We start from the raw sequence: 12,032 nt of genomic DNA, 5'->3' as shown, positions 1-12,032 counted from the left end.
GACACATGTACAGACAAATGATCTGGTCTCATCAGTAAGAATGTCAATGCTGTTTCATGTTAAAGCCACCAAAGTCAGGCCAAATTATAAGACAATAAATATTTGAGAAAGCCATAAGCAGTGATCCATGATATCAGGTTAATTTGTTTCTACATTGTTTTACGCCACACTCATATTCCAACTACATGATAGCAGCCTGTAAATAATTGAGACTAGACCAGGCAATCCTGTGATCAATATTGCAAGCAACAATCCATGCCATTGAGGTATGAGTGAGTGAGTGAGTTTGGTTTAACACCGCTTTTAGCAATATTCAAGCAATATCACGGCGAGGGACATTGAGGTATGAGGACATGCTATCAACCCAAGTCACTGGTCTTAGGTTGCTGGAATCCTATTCTAACTCGGAATCCCCATGGGGTTACTAGATTAATGGACACATAAAATCAGACAGATGACCACCAACCACCAACCATCTAAGAGTGAGTGAGTGAGTATGGTTTTATGCCACTTTTAGCAATATTCCAGCAATATCACGGCGGGGGACACCAGAAATTGGCTTCACACATTGTGCCCTTGTTTGGAAGCGAACCCGGGTCTTCGGCGTGATGAACTAACGCTTTAACCGCTAGGCTACCCGACCGCCCCCAACCATCTAAGAGGCACTGCTTATGTATTGTGACAGGAATTCTACAGGGTGTCTATCAAATAGGTACTTACATGCAGGACAGGAGTATCCCTCGGCCATGGTCCTTTTTTTCATTGCCGTCTCCACGGGTACAGGAGTGGCAGCAGGGTTGGCATACAGCAGCAACAAGGGCTGGTAGCGCCCTCGCATGCACTTGTCCACAACATGGCTCCAGTTGGGACCAATCTGGCAGACAGAAAACAATCATGTTTATTGTATCACTGTATCAGATATTACAAACAGAGCATGTTTTATTACCTAGTGAACATACGTTCACTGAATAATCATGATGGTGATATCGGATTTATACCATACCTCCTTGACTGTTGCATCGTCAAAGTAGATCCACACTTTGAGCTTGCTGTGGAACACGAAGGTGGAATAATGCTTGCCGTAGTAACACACTACACCGACCAGATGCAGCTTGGGAAGGGACTTCATGTCCAACAGCACGGAATGGAACACCTGCACACACAAAAAAGCGTCATGTCACAATAACTTCAATCAAAACATTACAACTGGAATTAGTTGATATTATGACACTGGAAGTTTGAATATCAGAATCCACTTACATCCTGCAACATGATCGTTGTTCCAATGTTTCTGGCTACCTCAGTTGTCATTTCGATGCTTGGATGATCAGAGTCCCAAACTAGTCCAACACTCACTGAAATTGTATAAACATAGTTTCATTGATATGAAACTCTTCAAAAACATAATATAACACCTTATAAAGAGGATACATACAATAATCACTCTTTTCTTGACAGGCTAAGACTGCAAGTGGCCAATGGCTTTAATATGAACTCAGAAATAATGTGAGCAAGTTTAGGATTGTAGCAAAGGAAGATGCTTCAGCCAGACTCACCAACATCAGGGCAGCTCTTTAACGTTCTTCGAATCTGGACACTTTTCCCACAGTTACCCTGTAACACAGAAAAATAACTCATCAAGACAACGCTGAGGAAAGTTCCTAAGTTAATTGTACTATCCTGGTGTTATGTTAGAAATGATTAATATAATGTGTTTGCTATGATATATACTTACAGGGCATGCACGAATATCGCCCATGGCAACAGCGCTTCGCAGTAGAAGACCGAACCTGTCTGGGTGGAGTACATCACCGCTCTTCTGCATCAGGCGAGCCTGGGACCTATATCCAAAAGATAAACATGAATAGTGAGGTGTGTGGAGATATTCCTGCAAAAAGGCACACCCACAATGACACTGATTTGTATACCTAAGTAATTAATGTAAATTAATATTTAAATTACAAAATTAAATCAAAGCATACTGAGAACACATCATTCTAAAGATCTTACAAAGCTTATCTTAATTCCATCAGTGTTTTCAATATGATGGTGAATGAAGTACCAAGCTGAAGTGTATCAATGACAAAGGTAAACACAGTTCAGTATGAAGTAAGTACTAAGGTAAAACTATGGTACTTACACAAGATTATTAGCAGTCACATAATGCACCATCTCCTGGAAGTTGTGTGGCTTGGAACTGGCTCCACATGGGCACACAATCTGTAAATGGCAACATTAAATTGTCAGACAGAGTGAATCAGTTAACATTAATACCTCTTCGGCAATCAGCAATTGTTCTTTAAGCTAGTTTTTAAGCCTTTTTCCTGCAAAGCTATTGTGAGCTTATTTCATTGAGGACATGAAATTTTCATGTTTTAGGCCAGCAGACCTCATGAACCAATCCTCAATGGGAATCAAACGTGAGTCTACTGCATAGAGAGAGTGAGCAATAACCCCTCACCCACCCAACCATCCCTACATGTAAATAATTCCTCACCAAAAAGCAAATAAAAAATATAAAGTTCCCTCTCATGGCCAAAGCGAGCATCCTTTACAAAAATAAATTACATAGAATCAATAATCTACATCAAGGTCATTCCAATGATGAAACTGACATCATATTTATCATGCAATCGTATGCTCACAGAAGTGAAAGAAATACAAAGCAAAACACAAAGACAAATCACTGCCAATGCAACTTTGTGAGTGTTTTATGGCAAGCTGTTGTTGGGCTATTTTGTTGATGGATACATCTGTGTATGTAATATGAAATCAATTTAGGTAAATCGATATTAATTACACAGAAGAAACTACTGCAGCAATGGGCATTATGGGTTGTACCAAATGGCCCCAGGCCTTTCCATCTGTCAACTTTATTGATGGCAAAGTTGATCAATGGGGATGGCTCACGGGGACATTTGACAAGAAATATTGAAAAATGACAAATTAGTCTCTCCTGACAGCCTTGACAGTTCCATGCTGACAATAATCACAATGATCACAGTCCACCTCCCTCCCCAACACACAAGCTAATAAGTCATGGCCAATTGACTCAAATAAGAATAAAAATCAAATATAAAATGAATAAAAATGTTGTTTTCCAAACTGTTTGGCCGCACTCAGCAACATTCCAGCTATATGATGGCAGTCTGTAAATAATCGAGTCTGGACAATCCAGTGATTGATATCATGAGCATCTATTTATGCAATTGGGATACGATGACATCAACCAAGTCAGTGAGCCTGACAACCCCATCCCGTAAGTCACCTCTTACAACATGCATAGTCATCAGCATGTGTTGCTGAAGACCTATTCTAACCCATCTCTCCACAGGTCGTTCCTTACTATGTGATGATCAATATAAGAAATATGACAAAGTGACAACACGACTCAAATGATGGGGACCTGTTTATTGTATGAGCGACATCATCAGCAACCACTGACTAAGTATATGAAGGTTTTTCAGGAGTAAGGATGATAGTTATTGGTCCTTGTTTAGAACCCTATTGGTTAAAAATCAAAAATACTACACCACATCAAAGACTGAATTTTGAAAAAATTAACAGGGTGGATGCCATGGCATCATCACAGCTGCCTGAACTGTGTCATTACTGTCTGGTAGATGGCGCCACTCACCTGGTCGCAGACCGACATGGCAAACTTCTGGTGCGGTAGACAGTGGGGGGCTGTGCAGTCATCCTCGCTGTGGTCATTGGCAATGTGGAGGTGGATGCGGCGGAGGATGTTCTCCTGCAGAAAATACAAAGCCATATTGGTTATCTTGATGAATAACAATCAGTCTATGATGTTAGATAGTACTGTCCTTCACACACAGAGAGTTAACTGGGGAAAAGCTATCAGTCATTACTGTCTGTTACAAACACAGGTTAACATGGGCATGAGCAACTATGACAACCCAGCACAAATGCCTGTTACAGTATACTAGCTCCAAGTTCCAGTAACTGTGACATATATTGTCCAAGAATCATGCATGTCCTTAGTGTTGAAGTTAATCAGTTCAGTGAAAGAACCTAAACATATCTATAGTTACACTGTCATAAATACATAAAATATAATCTGTTATTATATGTACCAGGTGACTAGTGTAACAAGTTACAAGTAACAGTAACAAGTAACTATTGTAACAGGTGTCCTGTCCTGAGTGGGAGATTCGTGCAATAAATTTTCTTCTTCTTTTTGCATATATTATTTTATTCATTTATTTTACAGAAATTATGAAACAAAGAATTCTTTGTGACTTTATTTAGTCACAATGAATTCTTTGTTTCATAATTTCTGAGTTCTAAAGAAAATTAATCTTGAAAAGTTTGTAGAAGCATTATTTGCCATCAGATGCTGAGGATGAAATGTTCTTATTTTCCCATCTTGTAATACAAAATTTTCAAAAAATCCCACAGTCAAACAGTGACATTGTATCTCTGAATCCCCCTCATTGAAGCCTAAGGTCTGATCAAATATTCCCTCAATTCTCAACAACAATGCATATGATTTTGGTGTGTTGTGGTTATGGCACAAAAATTGCAGAGTAAATACCTGTCCTAATATTGATCCGTTTACCTCAGGCAAAGCCTGTAAAGGGCAAATGGTTTGGGTGAGAGGTGTAGCGGTTGAGTGTCGTGACGTTTGGCTTTCACAGGGACAAACTGACCGTGACAAAGGCCTTATTTACCCCACCAGCCTCTCCTGACTGGCGGAATGTGTACGATAAATACACCTCAATGTTCCAGGTCACATGACTCGAAGTACAAGTGTCGCGGTGGAGTAAAAAACATGGTGCAGCCTGCGAACCTGTGTTTGTGTAAACGCTGAGGTTAACTTGCACTGGCAGAAAAGTGGTACATTTCTCTACCGAGTATTTCTGTGTAAATGTTTTGATGTTGTTGTGATTACATTCCATTAGGATTGTCATGCAAATGTGTCAGTGCGCTCTGAGTGGCACTTAAAAGCCACTGAATGTAGTGAACTTGCCTATCTTTTATAAAGGGTCAAACAGGGAGTACCATCATTTGTCATGTGAGATTGTGTGTGGTCCAGTGTGCACAATGTGTGTGACTATGAGTGGGCCATTGCACTACACACTGAAGTCAGTACATAACACATGGTTAGTGTTTGGAGACATGTGTATAGACACATGTGTAGGTGCACTTGTTAGGCTAGCGTATAGTACTGAGCTTTAAGGTACATGACACATTATTCTGACAGTCTTCTGCGTCTCTCCTGCCTACTGTGGCCTTTCATGAGCTTTACCAATGTGTTTTTTACATGTACCCGGGTACTGTTTCTTGTATAATCCATGTCAAACTTAAAATAACCATCCTTTAATCATTCACTGTATATACATCTGGCCAATGGCAGTGATCCCACAGAGGTGGATACAATGTGTGTTCTGTGCTGGGAATGAGCACAGTAAAACTACACCCAAGAATGGTAACCAAATACATATGCACATCTGAATGACACAATCCGAATACAATGAAACTTTGTTTTTCTTTATTTTATGTCCCTTTAGCAATGGCTAGCAATTTTAAATTTAAAATTGTATGCTACCTCACACATGCACTACAGCAAATGATTAATTCAAGGTAAAACTCTAATCAATTTTATCAGGATCTTGCATGATCACGATTCTCTTGTTTTCTTATTCCAAATTGTCACAAAAATGAACGTATAATTGAATAAATAATTTGAAAAATACATGATGGAACAACCAAGTGTTCTACAATGCCCCCTGGGTCATAATCAATATTGATGCAGAGCATCTAACTTCCTAGTACCAAGGAACTTAATCATTATCTCAACAGGTGCCCCTTCGTTATAAGACTACATTACCCATCATCATTCATTATACAGCAGCATAGCACGCAACAAGATGAAACATTGACTTTTTTATCACTTAAACACTGTACTCAGTTGCACATAGAGGATATAATGAGTATCCATTAAATAGTGGAAATTAAATATAAATATACACAATCAGTACTTCTACCTCGCCATCTTCACCATGATATCTCTATACCATGGCTGTTTTGCCTCCCCGTTTCCTAGGATTACATAGTAGCCAAAGTCCATGTAGCTAGTAATTATGAAATGAATTGTGCTTTGTATTTTCAATAACTAAACTACTAAGTTGCTTTCAGAAGTAAAGCATGAAATGAACAACATGTGTAATGCATCCATATATTTACTGAAATATACATCTGACTGAAAATGACAATATATAGATAAGGAATTTGTTGAAACGTATCTTAAAACATACTATACTACTCAGAAGATTACACATGACAGACTAACTATAGAATATGAAAGAGTCAGGTGTTCTTTAACTTCTTTTGAGTAGCATAGAAAGGATCAAAGAGAATTTCATAATTTTTAGAAATCAAGACTTGCCAAAAAAGCATGCGCTTGCATGGGATTTCGGGGTGTTCTGGTTTCTGGGCCTTTGTAACCTTTAAGACTACCTGATGATGAAAGTAGGCTAATTTCCTGACCCTAGTCCCTTGTCAGATTGTCAGGTGAAACCGCTTCAAGACTCACCGACAGTTAACGGGGTACACATATTATGACCATGTGTAGCCGTCATGTCACAGTCTAGGCTGTCATTCATAGCAAGCTGGCTATTATTTGGACAAATTCTACTTACGAAGCACTCTGCAGCATCGTCCATGTGACCCAGCTGAAAGCGCTGCTGGTTGGCGAATGTTTCCGCCAACGCCTTGCGGAGCGCATCTGGGTGGAGGGATGTCTGATCACTGTACTGTAGCTGTGTGAATATTACCTGAAAATGTTATGAGAAAAATATATCACACAATCTATACATTGAAGCGCCACAGTAAATACAGTAGTGGGGTTTTGGTCATTTTGCCCCGTTTCAGACAGTATGTTATCCTGAGAAGGTTTATTCAAAAACTTACTGCTTACTACTTGGAGAAAAACTTGCAACCAGTGTCTATTTTCACATAAAGATATGAAGCAATTACTTGCTTGTTTTTGTTCAGTGTGATCTAGCTTAAAAAGAAGAAAAATCATGCAAAAAGTATTATTTTGATGATTGATCAGTTGGGATGATCGAATCAATCATGAATTACTTACCATTTCCATATACAACAAGAACTCAAGATTATTATTCTTAGTTCATAAAAAAAACTTATGAATTTGAAAAAAAAAGAAGTAATAAACATCCAAACAATGACTTTTTTGGAACATTTGTCCTGTTTGTTTCCCAGCCAAACCTCTCAATTGAACTAATTCGAGCTATTCAAGCAACACATCGGCATATCTAATCATGCTAATCTACAAGTTATCTCTTCTCCCCGGAGCCTAAATGTCACTCATTAATAATAAACACTGTGTGTGCTGTGTAACAGATAATTCAAGTCTGCCAAAATACTAGCTATGGCTGGCATGCACGCCATGTGAAGTATTGGAGAATACCATTCACTATTCATAACTATGTGTGAACACCGACATGGAGGTGTTAGTTACTGTTTGAGGAACAAGGACAATGAAGTGTGTGAACAAATATTTATTAGATTTATAGAAATTAAAAGTAGACGAAAGAATATAACGTGTCTTTTCCCAAATAGAAATCGGATTTTTCCAAATTAATATGACCAAAAAATGGATCCTATGAACTGATGTGTGAATGAGTGAGTAAAGTATGTGTTAAGGTTATTTTTACCAATATTCCAACACTATCCTAGTTCTATCCAGTAGTTTACCCCACGGCCCCTACTGATCACGCTGACTGATGAAAACAACATATACTACTCAAAAGAAGTTGAAGAACACCCAGTTGTTTCATATGACCACAAAATCTGTCTTGCCATAGTCATTTGAAACTATTGGGTGTTGTTTAACTTCTTTTGAGTGGTATAAATGGCAGTAATTGTGAATTTCTCTCAATTGCAAGGAAAGAGCAAAGTTTCTTTTTTGTAAATTTTATAAAGTTTCTTTAACACGTTAAATCTTGTTGCTCCCTTAGTAAACCACAGGTGTTGGCTGGAGAGTTCAACTCCATCCATCACAGGTCTAAACATTGATCAGCGAAGGCATCACAAATACATGGGTCTCCATTTCCACCTTGCCGAAGGTTTGTTTAACTTGACAGTTAAAAAAAGATGGATGAGTTCCTTCCAGGATTAAACTGTTTGGAAAACAAATTAGACTAGTGGTTCAACCAGCACCAGCTTCCCCTGTTCACTATTTGTCAGGAAAACGGCGACATCAATACACGGAAACCACCAGAGCATATGACGATGTCATATTGATTGCCGAGTTGCACTAACAGTAGAGGAGCTTATTATTTATTGATTGCTGTCCTCTTGCCAAGAGACAAGTGGGCCCAATCCAGACACGTGTAGATCAAATATCATATAATAGCATCAACGACCTAGCCGCCTTGCAGGTAAGAGAACACGAACAGCTACAGTAGCGTTGGAAGGGGACACAGTTCCGTTGCCTGAACGTGTACATAGAAACATCACCTCGTCATCAGATAATGCAAATATCTGAGAAGCAACCAAATAGTTTACCTGACATGAATCAATAGTTACAAAGAGAATCTTTTTTGAATTTTCAAATACCCTTTGTCATCATACTGATACAGATCTTCGAAATCGGAAAACTTAATTTAATTTAGCTCTTTTCTTGTTGTATAATTCTTTTTCTGTATTAACAGTGTAAGTTTATCAATAAAAGAACATGAGGGTGCCTACAATGATTGAATGAAAGATTGAATGTTAGATATGTGCTAGCAATGATAAATCATTTAATTTTAGCATTATAAATAATAAATGATTAATGCCTTTTCATCAAGCAACAACAAATAACATTTGGTTTTTATGTTCCTACACAGTTAACAACACGATAAACCTTTAAAGTTGACAGGTGTCTGAACCATTTCGGAATAATCAATTCAGGAAACATATTCTCTTTCAAATCATTTAATGAACAGGAACGAATATCTAATTTCTTTCTATGCAATTACCAAGTTATCAAGGTAATTCCCCATACTCAAACAATAACAATTTGAGCTGTGCCCTTTATTTCTCTATCATAAGCAGGTCAATCCGATCTCATTGGGACGCCATTAGAGCTTTCAGGCCGTGTTGTGATGTTCAGTCACCAGTATCCCCACGAGACGTTTATGCTCATTGCCATCCTCATGAAAACAACAAGGACAGACCCAGTTCATGCACTAGTAGGTAGAGACACATGCCTGTCTATGTAGCTACTCGATTGTAAAATTGCAGAGGCATTAAAAATAGAAAGGTTAATGTGAAATATATCACACCTGATTAGATTCTTTGTACGCTATCTTAGCAATCCCAATAATCAGGGGACCTGGACAAAGGTAAGCTTTCCATGTGCAACATAGCAACACCGCTCATCACATGCTATAAATACTAGTCCAGTCTGTAGTAGATCCCCACATAGACCATGTCCTTATGCTCTATTTTTTCTTAAAGCCAATTTATGACCCGGTTCCAGGCCACCAAAGTATGTTCTTCAGGATACTTCACTCCTGAACCGTAAAGATCTGGGCTAATATAGGTCTTCAACAACCCATGCTTGTTGTAAAAGGCGACTATGCTTGTCGTAAGAGGTGACTAACAGGATTGGGTGGTCAGACTCCTGACTTGGTGGATGCATGTCATTGTATCCCAATGGTGTAGATTGATGCTAATGATATCAATTACTGGATTGTCTAGTCCAGACTTGATTATTTACAGACCGCCGCCAAAGACTTCGCTTTCTGTGGACATCAAACTTGGAAATTGTATTTTCTGGTTTTGGGTAACAGGGTTTTTTTTTCACGAATTGCGTATACTTTGACTGCTATATGAACTGTATTTAACTAACAAATGTTATTTTTAACCTACTTGTAACACCCCCAGTAGATAATAAAGGCTGTTCTCTGGAGGAAGTTTATACCAGTATATACAGCCTACCCTTGTTGAGTTGTTAGTGGAAAGTGGAAAGGCTTACCTTCAGTGCACAGAATATACAGGAGTTGCCCATGCAGACGTGGCCTGTGAGGCATCGGTAGCTACGGCGAAACACATCCAAGTGCCAGAACACCTGCAACAGAAACACAGACATGGTAACAATGGTCGGCCAGGGGTCCACAAGAAACACTCCACTACATTCAAACACTGCAGAGAGTCTCAAGAGTCAAAAACAACTTATTTCAGGCATGATGAAATTCACTGTACATCTGGTATGAATACACTATTGGCATGCTACTTATTACACATTGTCAATGTGGATCCACAGGTGAAACAATGTTACCGTAAAGACACTCCTTAACATTTGCACAAGATAGAAGTTCTAAACCTGGGGGTAAACTGGGCATAATTTGTACCTAGGTGATATTAACAGGGAAATAAAATACTGAACAGTGATATCAAATGAGGATTTAATGGTTTTGTTTCACAGAAAACCATTGAAATCCCGCAAGCTTGATGGGTTTCCTTGTTCTGTGAATAACTGTGTTTAATGATAAATTTGGGATTAGGAAGAGGATGTATTAAGATAACTAGCCAATCAAAGCAACTTTCATCATAGTAAGGAAATGTAATAAAAGAAGTGCTGTCTTCACATAATACAACAAACAAGGCCATTAACCAAAAACCTTTTTCTTTAATTACAGACATGATATACTTTAATGTGCTTCAAGAAAATCACACAACACAGCCAGTCGAGTTGCAATAATTATACACATAACTTTGGCTGCCAAAATATTGCTGATTTGCATTTTTATTCAACCGTTTGTGAGGTTACATTATATCACTTTTTTACAACCAGCGGATGTGAGGACTTGTGCTTAATCCGCACCTTAGCAGCACGATCAAGAGGGCAGCAAGCTGACACATACACTTGAAACACACAATAAAAGGGCAACTTCTTCGTTGCCTTTGGGTGCGGTCAGGTCCTAATCAGTAATTTGTCAATGTTGCAATTGTTGTGTGGGACTAGTCACTGGATGAACTTCCTTCTAAAAGCACAACTCTTTTCATTACAGCGACACCTCTATGCTTCTCCTAGCAGCAGAACACACACTCCTGGTATGGCAGTACTCATGACAAGTTCTTTATACCTGATACAATCAACCTGACCACTACTTTCAATAGGTATACAATTTTTTCCACTAATTCTGCCGGCACTGTATTATTTAGTACAGGGTGATAAATTTCATCTGGCCAAAAGCTGTTGCAAATTTGACTTAAATCATCTTGATTTTATATCATTCTTGATGAAAACATGTACATCTACACATCACAATTTAGAATTATTTAGGTAAAATGATCAATTTTAGAAAATACAAACATCAAACTATTGTATCATGCCTGAGATAATGCTATAAATATCTAAACATTTCTGGAAATTGTGGTTTAAAATTGGTTCCTCGTGACTAATCCTAAGACAAATACTATAGTTGCTATCATTCAACAGAAACTGACAAAAATTACATTTTCCTCAATGAAACTACCAACTTCGACAATTTCCACAACATGAATTTTGCGTTCAATTAATCATTGAAAGTTGTCAAGAAAGTCCAAGCAAAGAACATATGGGACAAGATGATGATGATGACTAAACAGACAGGTTCGTAAGCAGCACGTGTCACCATCCTCTATACTCAGCAATAAACATTAATATTTAATATTTATCCTATAACAGCTGTTTCACGATATGGAAATCAATATCATGACAACAACAAAGAACTTCCCCCCTCCTAATCTACAATTCTAATTAGCAGTTTCATGTTTTGTTCAAAAATAATCGATCATACCTGTACCCATACCATTAACAAACCTAGAAAATATATCTGCAATGTTGAAGAAAATATGCTTCAATTAACAATAATACTTTCAGCAATAAAGAACATAGAGGTAAAACATTAACTGCACTGCTATATGTTTCTTTGTAATTCTCTAGAACTTTCCATTGTCTATTTTCCTGTTGCCTTGGAAACAGTTAAGTTCTACATAATAAATCGACTGATTGA

At 38.1% G+C, this 12,032-nt stretch overlaps 1 protein-coding gene across 4 annotated transcripts in view; it reads right to left on the bottom strand.

Moving 5' to 3' along the window:
* LOC139467964 (serine/arginine repetitive matrix protein 2-like) overlaps positions 1-12,032 on the bottom strand; it is a 43,184-nt gene that overhangs the window by 9,234 nt on the left and 21,918 nt on the right. For all 4 annotated transcript variants that reach the window (XM_071249576.1, XM_071249578.1, XM_071249575.1 and 1 more), the window contains exons 3-11: positions 10,010-10,102; positions 6,663-6,797; positions 3,638-3,751; positions 2,141-2,220; positions 1,736-1,841; positions 1,557-1,614; positions 1,261-1,355; positions 1,004-1,153; positions 721-874 (exon numbers count right to left, since the gene is read on the bottom strand). In XM_071249576.1, the coding sequence (XP_071105677.1) occupies positions 721-874; positions 1,004-1,153; positions 1,261-1,355; positions 1,557-1,614; positions 1,736-1,841; positions 2,141-2,220; positions 3,638-3,751; positions 6,663-6,797; positions 10,010-10,102 (985 nt within the window). The remainder of the gene's footprint in view (positions 1-720; positions 875-1,003; positions 1,154-1,260; positions 1,356-1,556; positions 1,615-1,735; positions 1,842-2,140; positions 2,221-3,637; positions 3,752-6,662; positions 6,798-10,009; positions 10,103-12,032) is intronic.

Source organism: Haliotis cracherodii, unplaced genomic scaffold (assembly GCF_022045235.1).
Source record: "Haliotis cracherodii isolate W230 unplaced genomic scaffold, xgHalCrac1.p SCAF_2, whole genome shotgun sequence".
NCBI lineage: Eukaryota > Metazoa > Mollusca > Gastropoda > Lepetellida > Haliotidae > Haliotis > Haliotis cracherodii.
Note: the sequence above shows the minus strand (reverse complement) of the source record. Positions and strands in the feature narration are given on the sequence as shown.